Here is an 18,430-nt window from a genome sequence, read left to right as displayed (position 1 = left end):
TTCACATTGGGAATGTTAAGTGATTTAATGCAGGTTGTCCTAAGTCTGATGAGAAACAGTTCCTGGCTGTCTGTTTCTGAGATGCTTCCTATGCTGCAACAGAGGGTAAACTGAATAGAGTGGTCAGTTTTCACTGCTACTGTTCAGAGTTTTGGGTAGCAATGGAATTGCATTAAGTTTGGGTTAATTTCATTCTGCTACAACAGGAGTACCCCACACACACCTATACCTACACGCGCACACACACACACACAAAGGAACAGTGGATTAGCTCAGCTGAGGAGACTCCATGATCCTTTCGGAAGCCACAAGGGAGAAATAAAATAAGAGAAAAAATATATAGGGAAGGAAGTAAAGCCAGTACTGAGTGGACAGGGGAGAAAAATAAGGCTGAAAAACAGTAAGAGACGCACCATGATCTAGAATAAGGAAAAAAAACAAACAAAGATAGGGAAGAAGGTAAAATGAAAAACAACAAGGACACAGCAAGACACCTTTTAAATTTAATATGTTCAAAAGAGTTTTAGTTAAGTACAGTATTTAAACTAAGTCTCAGCCAGTACCCAACTGTTCTGTTCCTTTGGGGTTGTTTTGTTTGTTTGTTTGTGTGTTTTGTTAGGGGATGAAGGGTTGAGCAGAGGTTTTCAGATATACAGTTCCTTTTATAGATTGCTTTCAGAACCTCAGATGGTGTTAATGCTGCTTTTCTCACACAGCTGTAACTATGCTCATAGATGCCTTCACTCATCTGGTCAGAATATGAACCCAGGCTCCAATATCCAACTCACCTTCCATTTTTGTTGATGTAAGTTGCTAAGTAACCATGATCCTCCCAGTTATGAATTGTTTCTGTCATTCCCTGCTCTTGAAAAACAGGCTGTAGACCTTTAAGAACGGCATTGCAATCAGCTGCAAGATGAAGGGAAAATACAGTCAGTTAAGACATTCTCAGACAAAGGTTAAGTTTACTAAACACACCTGCTGCTTTATTTATATTTTAAAAAGGTTCTGTAGTTCTTGGCTGCAGTCTGGCAGCTATACTCTGGACCGCCCTTGTTCCTCCACTGAGGCAGCGGCTTTTGAGTCTGCAACTGTACCCTATGGGGGTGCCTTGTCCCCTCCCTCCTTTATGACATCTTTCTGGTCAAGGAAGTTCCATCAGACACGTTTTTTTTTAAGATTTGGGTGATCATAGGACAAAGTAGTTTAACAGGATTCATATTACTCAATCACTTCTACCATGAAAGGAAGACTCCAGACTTGTACTATTTTAATTATGATGAGACCTGATAATAGAGAAGCTACTGTACTCGATGACCTCGCAATTTAGTATTCTCCCCAGGTTAGGGCTTTTAACATTATCTCCAATAACAATGACTGACTGGGCAAGATGAGCCAACCAATTCTACTCAAGACACAAGCCAAGCTTTTCCTGATTCCTTTTTGGAGCAATAAGATGATTTCCTCAGGTGAAGAGGGAAACTTAAAAGTTACCAAACGATTAAGATGAATGCTAGAAGTTAACACCTCTCTTGGTATTATTGATTTCTGGCTGTTCTAGCAAGACTCAAGTAGACAACAATTTGCATTATCAAGTTTATATTCCTAACTGAAGGGTTTGATACTTTTTCTTAAAAAATAAATATACAGGCCAAGGCTTCTAAAAGTGACTATTATTGGGACATCCAATCTGAGACAGCGCATAAATCAGTATTTTCTTGATAGAAAAGTGATGACCAACAGAGAGTACGTGCAGATTGAAGTCTCTGCTGGAGGGCTTCTTGACAGTCAATTAAAAAATATAACTCCCTGTTGGTATTGGTGGTGGTGGTGAGAAACCTGCATTAGCACTTACTATTGCTTTGTATCCCTTAGCTACAAACTTTCACCTTAGAGTTTCTTTCCCTCTTCACCTGAGGAAAATCAATCTTCGATCTAGGTCTGTCCCCTTCTAACTATAGCAGTTATATACTGTAGTTTCCCTAAACCTATCAGCATTCCTTCTTTGATGTCAGGGTTCAGGTTTTCCCTACACAAAAATTCAAATGCATCCTGTATTATAACAGAAGAATGCCAGAACTGCTGTCATACTCTGTCCCAAAGGTTTAAAGAAGCAGGTCTCTACTGATTACCTTGAGCATTATTCACCTTCTCTACATTGTGAAGTGAAAATAAAATAAAATGAAAACATTTGGTACTCTACAGCACCTTAATCCACCCTGGTAGTTTACCAAATGAAAATCAAAAGCATCTTCTCCTTTTCTCTCCTTGATTGAGTGCTGCATCATAGCTGTGCTATAGATTGTTAAATCTCTTCCAAATAATAGCCCTTTTTGAAAATCCTGTTACTTGCAAAATTTTAAACATTTCATATTACGGCACACATTTTCTGCGGAGAGAAATCAAATTATGCGCTGATCCCTGTCTGTGGAACAGAGAGGTCTGTTTGCACAGAACTCAGTAAAGGCTCAGGGCCTTAAGTCATCAAACTAGAGATATTCCAGGGTTTAGTAGACTTTCACAGGCCAACTCTAAACTAAAATGAAATTACTTAGGGCCTGTTCCCTTAGTTATTTACTTACATTAATTAGACAATCCCAAAAGATGGAGGAGCAGAATTGTCATTTCCTTATTTAAGAGGAGGCCATTATAACCTGACAACTATAATCCAGTTATTCTGCTAGAGTTCATATACAATATACATAAACATTTGTCCAAAGTCAACCCTAGTTTGATCGCACTGAGTTTAATGCAAGCAACATCTGAGACTCATTTGCTCTGTTATCTCCAAAAAAAGAGGTAAATCTACTTTAGTAAATCAGTAATCATCCCTTCATAGATAAAACAATCAAGCTACAGCACAAAAGTCTGATGTGCATAAAATAAAGAGACTGCATCTTTTGCTTCCTCGTTATGGTATTTTAGAAGCTGCATCAGAGTGAAATGCTAAAACTAAATTGTGACTTAAGTTAGTTGACCTTGGAACTAGTTTTCCATGCTAAAATAAGTGATTCTGGTAAAATTACATGGGACTCAGTGCAAAACTGGCAGAAAAGTGTCATACAACTCAGGTTTTGATGTACATTGCATTAAGCTTCAAAGCATAACCCTCTGAGACAAGTTTAAAAAAAAAATAAAAGACACCAAGCCCCAATTAAACCTCTGTTGCCCTAAGACTACCCAGCAAGACAGGCATAGCAAAACAAGCAGCTAGTCTAGTACACAGGGAAATATATTGTTTAGCTATAGTGGAATAATTATAACTATAGTTATGCCAATATAGCTATATGCAGACACTATTCCAGTGTTAAAATGATTTTATTCAACAATTACTCTGCATAAGATGGTCAGTTTCCCCAGGCAGACAAGCCCTAAAACTTAGGAACCTCTATCTTCCACCATGTACAGAGACTACTAGACTAAACTGCCAACCTGATTATTGATTGACATTATGTAAAAGCTGTACTCAGACATGTGGGCTATCATCCATATAATTTTACCAAACCAACTGAAATACTAGAGAGGAACAAAAAAATATTTCCCTTATTTTTCTCTGTCAAGCAAGTCACAAGAATGATGTGATTCATCTCTCTTGCAAATGTATTAAGCTGAGAAGGCACTGCACTGCCTTTTAGATAAAGATCAAATAATGTTAGAGCTAACAAAGCAAGAGTTCACATTTACCTTATCTTCTACATCTCATTCATTACACTCCCCGGGTTGCAATTTATGCTTAATTAGAATTAAGAAAAAACAAGATCTACTGAAAAGCACTGAAGAACGTGTGTGCTGACATGGCTACTAATTTTACTCATGTGTAGTGTTTACACGTGCACAAGTGTAATTGGACTCTCCTTCCAAACCTCCACAATATGCATGCAGTGTTAAGCGATGGTGTAAATTCAAACAAACACTTTACTGGGGAGATTTTATTTCTAAGTTTATTTGGCAAATTAGCTCAATTAACTATTCCCATTATGATGATAGCTGAAACATAATCAAATGTAATCTCTAGCCTCCCGCCTCAAAAAAACCACAACTTTTTTTTTTTGCCTTCTTTCATACTCACATTTTCTAGGAAGTTTTAGACCCTCTCCCTGGCTCCATATCCACTAGCAATTTTTATACTTCCTGTCCAGCAGCAGTAGAGATACACCATTGGTGTAAGCACTAGCACAGACTAGACTCAGGTATTTATAGCGGTGTTATGAAGGAAGGTTTTCATGACTGGGTATCGAACACCCTCCCCTGCTTCTGTTGTCTGCACTGCTAGTACTGACTGGTACAGTCACTCCCTGGCAAGAAAACTGGTTCTGCATTTTTTAATTTAGGCTCTACCCTTGATACTGTCTCTTGTGTTGTCCATCCCATCCCCCACACATCCTCCCTACTACTACCCCCTCCCATCAGATTCTCCCTCCCACTTTCTTTCCTTTCCTCCTTGCTTTCTCCTACAAGATCATAAGAACCAGGAAATGAAATAGGAGCATGAAAATGAAACTGATGGGTGCCTAGTTAGTTTAATTATATACACAACACTTTCCAGGCCAGCAGATTAGAGTGAAAACCACAAAGGCCTGGTCTACATTTGAAAATTAGGTAGGCATAACTACATCGCTCAGGGATGTAAAAAATCCAAACCCCCGAGAAGCATAGTTAAGGCAGCCTAAGTTCGTGTAGAGAGCACAAGGTTGATGGTAGAATTCTTCTGCTGACCTATTTATCACTCTCAGGGAAGTGGATTACTTATGCCAACTGAGTAACTCCTCCTGTCAGAGTAGGCAGTGTTTACACTGAAGATAAGTGTAGACATGCCCTAAATGAATTCCAGACCTTCACTTGGATGCTGCTGAGCAGCTGCATCATCACAACCACTGGGTAGCCAGGAAGTATTTGGAATACTGACACCCACCACGTTGTCCCCCACCACTCCTCCATTTTAAAAATAAGTGAACTTGCCCCCATACCCCCGTTCAGAGCGGGAGGATCAGTATAGTGAGCAACCCCAGGCAAGGCAAAGTCTATCTTCTGACCATAACAACAACTCAAGTGAAAGAAAGCCTTTCCATTCCGCTCAAATTCTGATGCAAGTTCAGGCCACAGAAATTTCTTTACAGTTCACATGGAAATTTAACAGATTGCATTTATTTAAAATGTCAAGTACAGAATTGATGATTATCTAAGTATTTGGCATTTATGCATTGAAATGAAAGGAGCTGCAAGGGATTAGATATCAAAGAATACAAAACAAGAATTACTATTATGTACAATGACGTCACATCTGCATAAGTTTTACGCATCCAGTCTGTGCATAACCTTGCGCTTCTAGAAGAGGCAGTTTGGAATAGCTACAGACATTCCTCTGAAGTTACAGTTGCCAAAAGGCTGCTCACTGATAAAAATCAATGAATTTAAATGCTGTCTTAAGGGCAAAATGGGGACAAAAAAAAAAAAAGCCCTTATGATCTGCTAGTCTGATCTCTTGGACAATACAAGCCATAGAATTTCACTCTGTAATTCCAGCATTCAGCCCCATAATTTGCAGCTGAACCAGACCATCTCTTTTAGTAAGATATCCAACTTTGATTTAAAGTCTCCATGTAAAAGAGAGTTTCCAACAACATCCCTTGGCAATCTGTTTCAACAGTTTATTACCCTCTTGTTTAATACATCTTTTTTCCAGTTTGAGTTGTTCCAGTTTTAATTTTGAGCCGTTTGATCTTGTTATGTCTTTATCTCCTGGATTAAAAAAGCCCTCTAAATTTGTGGTTTGTTCTCTCCCTGTAGCTACTCCTACACCACAATTAAGTTGCTTCTTAAACTTCTCTGTAAGATAAACAGACTGAGCTCCTTAAAACTCATGGCAAGGTATGAACACAATTAATGTGATGTTTCCAAAAATACAACATGAACTTCTATATGTTTAGTTCTTGCTAGTCAGATAAAATAAATGAAATAAGACTGTGATGGGGTGCAACCACAGACAGTGCGACAGCTGTGCCCCCTTAACTCATTAATTTGGGTTGTCTCTCACAATGTCTTCCTGGTAGGGGTGACCAGATGTCCCGATTTTATAGGGACAGTCCCTATTTTTGGGTCTTTTTCTAATATAGGCTCCTATTACCCCCCACTCCGTCCCAATTTTTCACATTTGCTATCTGGTCACCCTGCTTACTGGTGACAAGCAGCAAACCCCTCCATGTGCTGTTACCAGTCAGTACAATTGTATGTGGAGCCCCACACCCAACTAGATTGCATGAATTGTCTCAGAGCCACTCATGAATCACAGAGAAAGACACCAGCCAAATCTCTTCCCCCCCAGCCCTGGCTCCTAGCCTTGAACCCTAGGGAATATACTATCTTGAACTGCTCAGGATCCTTTCTTGAGCAATGCAAGTTTATTAATTGGTTCACTACTTCATCAAAGGGAAGTGGACATACACAAGCCTTTATAACCTGAGCAGATTTACCAAGTAGTTCAGTCAAACTCACTGATAAGGACAAACATTAGAGTAAGTTTATTGATTACAAAAGATGGATTTTAAGTGTAAAGTGATAGGCAAAAGTCAGTGTAGTTACCAAAGGAAAATAAAAGATAAACACGCAGTCTAAATTCTCAACCTTGTTAGACTAGGCACTCTGGTCTAAGCAGTTTTTCTCACTCCACTGGATACTGCAGGTTGGTTACAATCTTTCATATGCAGGCTCTTCCTGTTAGTCTGGGGACTAGTCTTCTCAGCTCTAGCATTCTTGTTGCATTCAGCGTAGTTGGGAGAAGATACAGGACAAACCATGAGGCCTCTGTCCTCTATTTTACATCCTCATTCCATGTGCTTGGAGAACACAAGTCCAGGTATGTCTGATGGGCAAAGTCACCAGGCAAAATTGAGAAATTCCCCTGGTGTGGCCCTGTGCAGGTGAATCACTGAACTGTAACTCCCTTGCTGGACAACGGCTGCTGATGGTTGTTCGACACCTGCTCGGGCACTGGTTAGCTCCTTTCCTATTGTTCCTGGGGATCTAATATCTGGGCAATTCTACAACTCACAGCATATTTTAGAAACAACCATACAACACAATCTCATAACTTCATATGTGCTAATTATATACACATTTAGATAGAACAATGACTTTCAGCAGATCACAGCCCTTCCCTCGAGTCCTTACCTGGCATGCTTTATATGAAATATCACAATTATATAAAAATTATGAATATGGGGCTTACAAGGTGCCTCCCCCATCCCCGAGGTATAGAGTGTCACAAAGACCGCACTGTTGAATACCTCTCCAGTTTTGAAGACTGCTTTGTTCCTAAATAAATCCATGGACTAAGTCACAAAGCAAAACTCATAAACCTGATGTAAGATATGACACTGAATATGCATAGTTTGAAACAGCGTACCTATGCAAATACTACTGTATAGCACACATACTTATGCCAGTGGGTGTTAGTATGTATTCACCTCCACACAATGTGAAAATATATAAGTGGCCTGGGAAAAGAGCAATCTGAGTGCCTGACAACTTGTGACAGTTTAAGGCATTGTATGCATGAGTTTGAACTTGCAAATATATAAAACCAGTGCTCTGTAGTCCATAGTTACATGGCTTCAATAGCAGCAAATCTGATCCTTTACCACACACTATCATTTGCTCTTACCGTATATATATCCCATGATATAACAGTATGGCGCTATAAAATTTATATCTATAGAGAAACTAGCTATGTGTATTATCAAAATGTTAATTTGTCAGCACATGTACAGGAATTCGGGTTGAGGGGGAAGGGTAGATGTCCCCCTACTGCACTCTTTTGATTTAGGAAGTGGCAAATAAATCTGTGGATTATATACAGCTGTAGAAATGGCAGAAATCAAGTGCATTAGTCATATAATTAAGAGGTACATTTTCATTTAACTGATAGCATGCAATATTTCTGGCCTCATCCCAAAGGTAATTTAGTGCTGTGGTGGGGGGAAGGAAGGGCAAATTCACCCACTTGAGCAGATTACAGGAGTGGAGCTTATAAAACCAAGAATGTATATACTCTTAGGAAGAGGTGGAAATTTGGGAGCTCAGCGACCTCCAAAGAGACTTCATCGCTAAATGTGATGGTTCTCAGAGCAGCAAAACAATTTATTCATTAACTATGTTTCTCACATTTACTTATTTTGAGCAGAGTCTTAGGCTTCCCGGTTTTCTAAAGTTTAGGGAGGCTGTTTGTTCTTGTAGTAATAGCTTTTAATTGTAGCTTTTGTTGAAGGCATGTTTTTAAGAAGAAACTGAAGAGCATAACAAACCCCATTCTAACATGAGCTTTCAAACAACTGAGCTACTTTTTGCTTCAAGTTGGTGAAAGTATGTCCACTAAAAACAACTGGCCTTGGCAACAAACACCTCCCCCAGTACTACGTTTAGAAGCATTCTGTTCTCTGTAAGAAAAACACCATAGGAAAATCCTTTGTTTCATGCACACTAGATCCATGCAGACACAGAATGCAGGAAGCACAGCTCTGTACCAAAACTATCAAGGCATTTGGGAACAGAATTTTTAATAAATTTCCACATGTGAGCAGCCACCAATATTTCAAGTTGATTTATATCTCTGAATAAGCAGAATATTCATGAATCTGGGTGGAAATAACCCACCTATTATTCAATTGTACATGGGAAAGTGGATCAACATTGGGTTTTCCTGTGCACCTGCTCATGTCTATAATATGGGAGATGGGTTCAGAGAGCTACTTTTCCTTAACAGATGGTCACAGTAGTAGTGAAGTTCTAAAATTACGCTATCAAAATAGGAATGTAGAAACTATACAATGTACAAAGACCAAGAGCAAAACTGAATTTCTTTAATACTCATAATGCTTAGCCCACTTGGAGCTTCTAGGAGATAGTGTAATAAAAGTAAGGTGACTGCTAGAGAAAGGAAAATTTTGCATGGAGAAGACGTAAAAGGAGTTCTTTGCTTTTTATGTTTGCATGTCTTGACTTCACTGTTTTTGCTGACGTACTCCTTGGTGGACTGGGGAGGGGGGAAAAAAGGTAAAAAAACAAAACAAAATACCACACCCCACTAGGGAGTGATGTGATAAGACAGTGAAAAGAAGAGCAACCCAGAAAGGAAGGAATTTTTATCTAAGCTGTTTGAAATTGAGTTTTAAAAAAAACTGATAAAGCCATTGCAGTTGGGAGAACTGCTTTCAGAAGATTACTTTTCAAACTGAGAAATATTCTACTCCAGTCCTACCTATCCATATTGCCAACCAAGTAACCAAAAAAATTAATTAATTATTTTGGGGGATGGGGAGGATTATAATTTGAGTCAGATCTTATTTAGATATCATAAGCCAAGAAGAGAGAACTTTTACTTTTTGCAGGTGAACTTCGAACTACTTTGAAAAGTGACTAAAGCAGTGTTTCCCAAACTTGGGACACCATGTCCGCCAGTGGGAGCTGTGCTCAGCCAGACCTGCGGACACGGCAGGTAAACAAACCGGCCTGGCCTACCAGGGGCTTTCCCTGCACAAGCGGCGTCCCAAGTTTGGAAAACACTGGACTAAAGGCTTGTGTGAACTTGAAATGCTACAGTGACACAGCTGCGCTGCTAGAGTGCTTCATTGTAGACACTACCTACCCCAACAAGAGGGATTCCCCTGTGAGCGTAGGTAACCGACCTCCCTGAGGCACAGTAGCTGGGTCAATGAAATAATTCTTTCATCAGCCTAGCACTGCCTATACCAGGGGTTAGGTTAGCTTAACTAAACGGCTCAGGGACATGGATTATTTTTTTTCCCCACACAAGTGATGTAGCTGAGTCAACCTTACTTTTTAGGGCAGACCAGGCCTATGAAAAACTGTACCTTAGCTCTGAAACTTTTGCTACCTGTGGGAATTCAGAGCAACATCAGCTTTCCTAAGGGTATGTCTTCACTACCAACAGTAAAGTGCTGCCGCAGAAGTGCTTTAACTTGGCTGTGTAGTCGCAGCACCAGCACTGGGGGAGAGCTCTCCCAGTGCTGTAAAAAAACCACCCCCACAAGGGGAGTAGCTCCCAGCATTAGTGCACTGTCTACACTGCCCCTTTACAGCGCTGAAACTTGCTGTGCTCATGGGGATGCTTCACCCCTGCGCAAGCAAGTTGCAGAGCTGTAAAGTGGCATTGTAGACAAGGCCTTAGTGACTAAAGTTTTTGCTATGTTTAATTCTCACAAGCAGTGCAAACTCAATATAGTTATGAGAGGCAAGCATGATTCTATTCTTTTATGTGTACTGAAACAAAAATGCTTTGATGAGTTCCAGCTACAAGGCCAATATGATACAAACGAGTAGGAGCTACAGGGCTGGGACCATTGCCATCAGTTCAACCCAATGCACATGGACAAGATTCACCATAGTTATGGATCTAGTCTATTTGCATTCTATTATATTACAGATACTCAAGTAGTTGTCTTTTTTCTTGAATCCTAGTAAGGAAGATGTTCACTTTTCTCTTTGTATTCACATAGGAAGGGGAGTATAAGAGAAACCTTGTTTCTTTTTAAAAATGTGATTGCAAGTCACAGAAATTGTCAGGAGATCTGAAGCAACTGTGTGCCTGAATTCCCTGATAATTTTTGTCAACTGAAATAACATTAAAAAAAAAAAGTCTCTCTCTCCCTTCTCTTCCCCTCCCCTCCAAAATATACAAATGAGTGGACAGTTGTGAAAATTCAGACACCAATACATGTAAAACAAAACAAAGCACAACTGTCTAGTTGCTATACTCTGCCTGTGCTCACATTGCAAATACCTTAAGGGGTTGTCAGATGCATGAAGAGAACTGTAAAAGGTCAGTTAAAAAATCCAATGTGATGTATAAATTGATGTCCCTTTAAAGCACATTTATAATCTCAATTCTCAGGTTACAGAATTAAAAAACTGTTAATAATTACTAGTATTAGAGCAGCATCCAGAGTCCCATCATGCTAGACACAAAAGATAGAGAACATTGCTCTAAAACATGAGCGAAATAATAACTAAAAATGTGTATGTTCACAGTGGCGTTAGTTCTGTGAGACATCTCATCGCTTGAAGTTCTGCATCAACTGTGCCTGACGACTTCAGCTCTGAGAAAATTAATAAATTGACATGGCAGGATGTATTTACTCAGTCTTTAAAAAGGACACTAAAGGACATATATTTCTGTTTGGCTTCAAAGACAAAAACTTCATTTTAAACAAGATGAATTGCAAACTTCTGCCACAAGAATAGTTATCATGGATTAAAATGTTTCAAACCTATATGAATATGCCTGTGTCCTGAGAAACTGGTAGCCAGCCCCCAACACCACAGCCTATAATTAAACACAGTAAATGCAGAATGTGAAGTCTGTTAGAAACCATAATCCCAGTATCCTGAGGAAAATGTGAAGTCTGTTAGAAACCATAATCCCAGTATCCTGAGGAAATTCCATTCTATCTAAATCCCCCATGAAGTTTCAATTGGATAGCCCATTTTTACTTCCCATTCTTAACAACTGCATAGCTGTATAAGCATTGGTTATACAGCAGTGGATCTCAAACTTTTTTACTGGTGACCCCTTTCACATGGCAAGCCTCTGACTGCAACTCCCCTTATAAATTAAAAGCACTTTTTTATATATTTAACACTATTATAAATGCTGGAGGCAAAGTGGGATTTGGGGTGGAAGTTGATGTTACCCAAAATTGGGTCAGCTAGTAAGCTTAGGGAGGACTAATGACCACCAGAGTTTGCAGAAAGCAGCATGTTTGTTATATTGATAGCTAAGCTCAAAAGAAGGCTGGGGGAGGGTATCACACTCACACACTCACGCTCCCAGGACAGGCACGGCACTGGAAATGTCAGGATCCTTTAAGGTAAGTGTCCCACAGCACAGTGATGGATGGTGCAATGAAGGTAAGTCATCCCGAGGCAGGATGGAATGCAACAGTGGGTCCCGAAGGGCCTCCACGGGAGGTACTAGCTTGTGAGTGCACTCCTGAGCACAAGGCCCCTTCCCCTTTTAAGGATCTGCTCCTCATGGCCTGCACTAGAGATGACTTGGCTGCATCTGGTTGGTCACACTCCACCTCAGCCAGTGTCCATGCATTGGGTGTGTGAGTGCTGCCTAATTAGAGTCCCAGACATCTTGTCTAGGAGCGCTTCTGATCTTCCAGCTGTTCAACCAGCCCATTCATCCCACAAGCATTCCAGGAGGGAGGGGTGGGGGAAAGCCACTTCACAGGTATTCAAAGAGGGAGAGGAGACAAGGGGGGGAGTGTAACAGACCTTTTGAGCATACAGGTTATACAGAGCATACAGATCACTGCTGATCCTACAACAGTTGACAGCTCACCACCCCCCACGTAATAACCTTGCGACCCCGAGGGGTCCCGACACCCAGTTTGAGAACCCCTGTTATATAGTACCATAGTTTGCATGGCTCTTTACAGATGAGAAATATGGTCACTCCCCCAACAAGTTTAGAAGCTAAACTGGATAACATAGGACAGAGAAAGCCAGGGTTGCAAATAAAGGTGAGGAGACTTAGGCCTGATCTACACTAGAAAGTTAGGTCTGCATAACCTAGATCCCTCTGGGGTGTGAAAAATGCATACCCATGAGCAGTGTAACTATGCTAACCTAAGTCCCCATGTAGACAGTTCTAGGTTGACAGAATACCAAGTCAAAGAATCTAGTGTACTATTGGTGTTATTTAAAACATGGGAAATAGTAGTGAAGTGCCCAAATAATGTACATAAATCTAGGCATTTTGTCTACGGGAGGTGGGGGTAGGGACCTATTGTTGAGACCACTGGTACACCTCTAACAGTGGGAACACTCGCTTAGACAAGGTGCTGGTGTTTTTACTACCATGTTGCTTGGACATTTACTGCCTAAACCTTGCTTTGAGTTGGTCTATTTGGCTACAAAATGTCTCAATTTTGGCATTAAATACTAAAAAAACCCTCTTCCTTTTGTATGGGGTGTATTTATTGGCCTCTGGACTTCTGCTCATCTGAAGTCACACCCATGTTTTTATTTGCTAAGCACTGGGAGCTCAGGAGGACACAAGGAAGACATACTCCATGGCTTGAGGAGTTTAACCATTTAAAGCCATGATCCCGAAAGGGTGCTCTGAGTGGGCATTAGAGTTCACCATCACAGTGCTCCTTGAAGGATCAGGGCCAGTGTAGACAGACAAATCAAATCAGACCCAAGAGTCACCAGCCCACAGGATGTTTTTTGTAACTGGTCATCACTAGAAAAATCTTCATTCCAATATAAAGTCTATCTATCCTACAGCCAGTTAAGGATCTAACAAAGCCAGATTTAAAATACTTTCAGAGTGGTTGAGATTTAAGCTATTTGGGAAGGGCGGGCCCTTTGTTTCAAAGTTTGAAACACAAACAAAGGTCACACTTCAGTATCTGCTTTGATTTTTAGTTGCATAAACATGCATTAGCCTCACTTGTCAGAGATGATAAATCAATCTCCAAAACAGTTGCTTGATTCACAGAGCCTAACTACGTTTCCTCAATATGAGAAGCACTTTTCCTGGCTTGTGTACAGCACAAATAATATTCTTTGCTCATTGGAATTCAATGACCTGGCTCCATCCCTTTTCTATTGTTGACGACTCCTACTTAACTGTTGCCCTAATGCAATTAAAACACACACATACAAGTTGTTTCTTATTGTGTTAAGTATTTCATGGTTTTGCTTAGTTTAGCCAAGCAACTTTTAGGTCCCTTCAGCACTGCTAGGGAGCTGGGAACATTTTAGGAAAAACTTCCAACTAATCAAAGAATGTTTTTCAATTAAGCCAGGATGAGTCCCAAAACAACCTTCCCCAGGAGAGAAAAAAGGCTTAAAGACACTAATCATGCCTGTCAGAATTTGGCATGCTAATTCCATAAAAGGCATGCTTCCTGCAAGATAGCTGAAAGACAGAGAGAGAGCGCGCAGTGGCCCAGTGATATACCACTTCTTTCACAGACAATGCTCACAGAGACTTGCACCAAAACAAAAGGGTGCAAATAAAAATAGATATTTTCCAAAAGTTTGATATTGACAGAAATAAAGAAAGAGCTGTTTTGCCACCCAACCAGCTGTAATTAGAACAGCTGATTGCTTTTTCAGCAACAGTTTGCATGTAGACCAGATCTTTAAGTACAGCCTGGGTTGAACACACCACACCACTATGCAAAAACTAACCAACAATGGTAAATGGAAAGCTTTTCCCAGCAAGCATGAGGTCTTAGGCCAGCCATTTCTACAGAATCTAATCTTTCATAAAAAAAAAAGTTTATTAGTCCTTCTAGCTAAAATGATAAACTATCCAAAAATAAGCCAAAGCAATGTGTTTTCTGGGTTCGCAGATGGCTCCAGTTCCTTTTGTCATCCTTAAGTTTGCCAAGCAGCAGAAGAGTGAAATTAAATGAGACTGACCAGTTTCCCTGCTGCTATTCAGAACCCTACTGACACCTGTGACATTATCAAGAATCACATCAGTTTCAAGCTACTGATCTTTGGGAAAACAACCCAGCAGCATCACAGGCAGACACTGGTTATGTCCCAGTAAAAGAGAGGCATGGGAAGAAAGAATAGCCTGGTGCAGACTTATCCCTTCACAGGGAACGGGAGAGAAAATAATACACTAGCAGACACCCACAATCTCTCCCCTGCAACTAACAGCTCTGAGGGAGGGATTCAATAACAGAAACCCTCCATCCATTCTTTCAGCAGCAATGAGGCAATGCAAAACAGAGACAGAAAGCTGCTCTCCTCCAGCAGCTAGGGAAGGATTGAGTTTCAAACACCTATTACCCAGATGCTGAGAGATGAAGCCTCAAGTGCCTCCTCCTTCTGAGAATCCAAAGTAGCAGGAGTTCTGGCCTTGTTCGAATGTTATTGATCCCCCATATACGGCCGTTGGGCTTCCCTCGCCTTTCATATCTACCTTTGACTATGGCCACGTCCACACTACAGAATAAAATCGAAATTATTAAAATCGATTTTATAAAACAGTTTTTATAAAATCGATTTTACGCGTCCGCACTAGGGCACATTACTTCGGTGGTGTGCGTCCATGGTCCCAGGCTACCATCGATTTCCAGAGCGTTGCACGGTGGATACCTATCCCATAGTTCCTGCAGTCTTCCCTGACCCTCGGAATTATGGGTTACTACCCCAATGCCTGATGGGGCAAAAATCACTGTCATGGGTGGTTCTGGGTACAGCCTCACCCCCTTCCTTCCTGAAAGCAGCAGACAGCCATTTCGAGCCTTTTTTACTGGGTGAACAGAGAACAAACGCCATAGCACAGCAAGCATGAACCCTGCTCTGATCAGTAGCGCAATCGTGGACGTTGTAAACAGCTCATGCATTCTCGTGCTGTCTATGGTGAACCATGAACTGCAAATGCAGGAGAGGAGGAGGCAGCTACGGCAGCGCGGTGACAAGAATGATGAGGACCTGGAGGCTGATTTCTCCCTAACCGCGGGCCCCCGCGCTTTGGAGCTCCTGATGGTAATGGGGGAGGTTCTACCCATTGAACCTCCCGATTTTGGGCCCGGGAAACAAGCACAGACTGGTGGGACCGCATAGTTTTGCGGGTGTGGGACGATTCGCAGTGGCTGTGGAACTTTCACATGCGTAAGAGCACTTTCTTTGAACTTTGTGACTTGCTTTCCCCTGTCCTGAAACGCCATAATACCAGGATGAGAGCAGCCCTCACAGTGGAGAAGTGAGTGGCAATAGCCCTCTGGAAGCTTGCAACGCCAGACAGCTACCGGTCAGTCGGGAATCAATTTGGAGTGGGAAAATCTACTGTGGGGGCTGCTGTGTTGCAAGTAGCCAAAGCAATCATTAAGCTGCTGCTACGAAAGGTTGTGACTCTGGGAAACGTGCAGGTCACAGTGGATGGCTTTGCTGCAATGGGATTCCCTAACTGTGGGAGGGCCATAGATGGAACCCATATCCCTATCTTGGCACCGGAGCACCAGGGCACCCAGTACATAAACCGCAAGGGGTACTTTTCAATGGTGCAGCAAGCACTGGTGGATCACAAGGGACGTTTCACCAACCTCCACGTGGGATGGCCAGGAAGGGTTCATGACGCTCGCGTCTTCAGAAGCACTACTCTGTTTAAACGGCTGCAGCAAGGGACATACTTCCCAGACCAGAAAATAACAGTTGGGGATGTAGTTATCCTGGGGGACCCAGCCTACCCCTTGATGCCATGGCTCATGAAGCCATACACAGGCAGCCTGGACAGTGGTCAGGAGCTGTTTAACTACAGGCTGAGCAAGTGCAGAATGGTGGTAGAATGTGCATTTGGCCTTCTAAAAGGGCGCTGGAGAACTTTACTGACTCGCTCAGACCTCAGCCAGACCAATGTCCCCTTTGTTATTGCTGCTTGCTGTGTGCTCCACAATCTCTGTGAGAGTAAGGGGGAGACCTTTATGGCGGGGTGGGAGGCTGAGGCAAATCACCTGGCCGCTGATTACGCGCAGCCAGACACCAAGGCGATTAGAAGATCACACCAGGAAGCGGTGCGCATCAGAGAAGCCTTGAAAACGAGTTTCATCATGGGCTAGGGTATGGTGTGAGTGCTGTGTTTGTTTCCCCTTCATGAACCTCCCCCCTGTATTGACTCCTGCTGCAAGCAACCCACCCCCCCCCGCCTTCCATTACAGCTTGCTTATGGAAATAAAGTCATTCCTTGTAACCAACCCACCCTCCCACTTGCTTTGAAAAGCATGTAATTATAAGAAGATTAAGAGAAATAAAAAGGTACCCCGGGAGTGGTTTGGGAGGAGGATAGGAGGGAAGAAAAAGGCCATTAAGGACATTTCAATGTAATGACAGCCTTTTGGTTGGACTGTCAATGGGGGTGGAGTGGGCGGGTGCAGAAAGCCTTCCCCCACGCACTCTTACACGTCTGGGTGTGGAAGATATGGAACATGGTGAGTACTGAGGGAGGTTAAACATGGGCTGGAGCGGCACTCTGTGACCCCGCAGCTCTTCCACCAGACTTCGGAGGATGTCAGTTTGATCGCTCAGCAGCTGCAGCATTGCATCCCGCCACCGCTGATCTTCCTGCCGCCACATCTCATCTCGAGCGTCCCTCCTGTCCTCACGTTCACTGGCATCTTTCCTGTAGTTTGCTACCACGTCCTTCCACTCCCCCAGATGAGCTCTTTCATTGCGGGTTACTGCCATGATTTCTGTGAACATTTCATCCCGTGTCCTCTTCTTCCTCCTCCTTATCTGAGCTAGCCTTCGGGCTGGAGTAGGGAGGCTTGAAAAATTTGCAGCTGCATGAGTGGGGGAAAAGAGTGATAGAAGGATCATAAGAGATACATTTCACAGAACAATGGTTATACTCTTTCACAGTGAACTACACTATTCACCGTACGTAGCACGTCACTTCACTACAAGGTCACCTTTGGATTCTTTTAGTATTTAGTGCCTGCGGCTGTGGTGTAACAGATCAACACAGACACAGGTCCGGGGATTACAATTCAGCTTGCAGGCGGTCATGGTAAGGCCTACATCTAAAATGGCAGATCACCCTCTCCCTTCTCCCTGCACCACCCCCCCGCGTGGCTATTAGCAGGTAAAATTCGTGCTGGCCAGCCAACTGCTAAAAAGCACATCTTTTGCTTTTTTTCTTATGCCTTCAGAAGGAGCAGCAGAGGAAATACTGTGAATTGTGTTCCCCCCCACTCCGCATGTCTGCTATAATGGCAGATCAATGAAACCCTATCCCCTCCTCCTCCCCCCCCCCCCCACCACGTGGCTATTAGCAGGGAAAATTCCTGCTGGCCAAATGCTAAAAAGCTCAGCGCCATTAAAGACACCTCCCCGTAGGAATGGGCAGCTTTTTCCCTTCCCCCCGCATGGCTAACTGCAAGGGAAGGATTTCTTTTAAGCCGCACGAAAGCATCACTGTAGGAATGGTCATCTCTGTCCCCTTAATAAAATACATTAATTTTTACCAGGTGACCATGAACGATATCACTCTCCTGATGATTACAGACAGAGAAAAAGAAATTATGCTTCTTGAATGCCAGCAATCCCCGTGACCATACGCAGCTAGGCTTTGTCATGCAATGATACCTGATTACGTGCTCCAGGCATGGCGTGGTAAAGTTTCGTACCATGGTGGACGGAATAAGGCTGCCCTGCCCAGAAACCTTCTGAAAAGGCTATTGGGGTACCTCCAGGAGTGCTTCATAGAGATGTCCCTGGAGGATTTCCGCTCCATCCCCAGACATGTTAACAGACTTTTCCAGTAACTTTAATGCCAGCTAATGCATGCAAGCCTTCATGGCAAATCAATCATTAAAAAACGCTTGCTTTTAAACTATGTTTTATATTTACAAAGGTACACTCACCAGAGGTCGCTTCCATGGCT

The 18,430-nt window shown here is 42.2% G+C and overlaps 1 protein-coding gene across 1 annotated transcript in view; it reads right to left on the bottom strand.

The window, feature by feature from the left end:
* SMS (spermine synthase) overlaps nt 1-18,430 on the bottom strand; it is an 83,843-nt gene that overhangs the window by 47,821 nt on the left and 17,592 nt on the right. The window contains exon 2 of the mRNA XM_030574838.1: nt 789-909. Coding sequence (XP_030430698.1) covers nt 789-909 — 121 coding nt within the window. The remainder of the gene's footprint in view (nt 1-788; nt 910-18,430) is intronic.

The sequence above is a fragment of the Gopherus evgoodei genome, chromosome 1, assembly GCF_007399415.2.
Source record: "Gopherus evgoodei ecotype Sinaloan lineage chromosome 1, rGopEvg1_v1.p, whole genome shotgun sequence".
Taxonomy (NCBI): Eukaryota; Metazoa; Chordata; order Testudines; family Testudinidae; genus Gopherus; species Gopherus evgoodei.
Note: the sequence above shows the minus strand (reverse complement) of the source record. Positions and strands in the feature narration are given on the sequence as shown.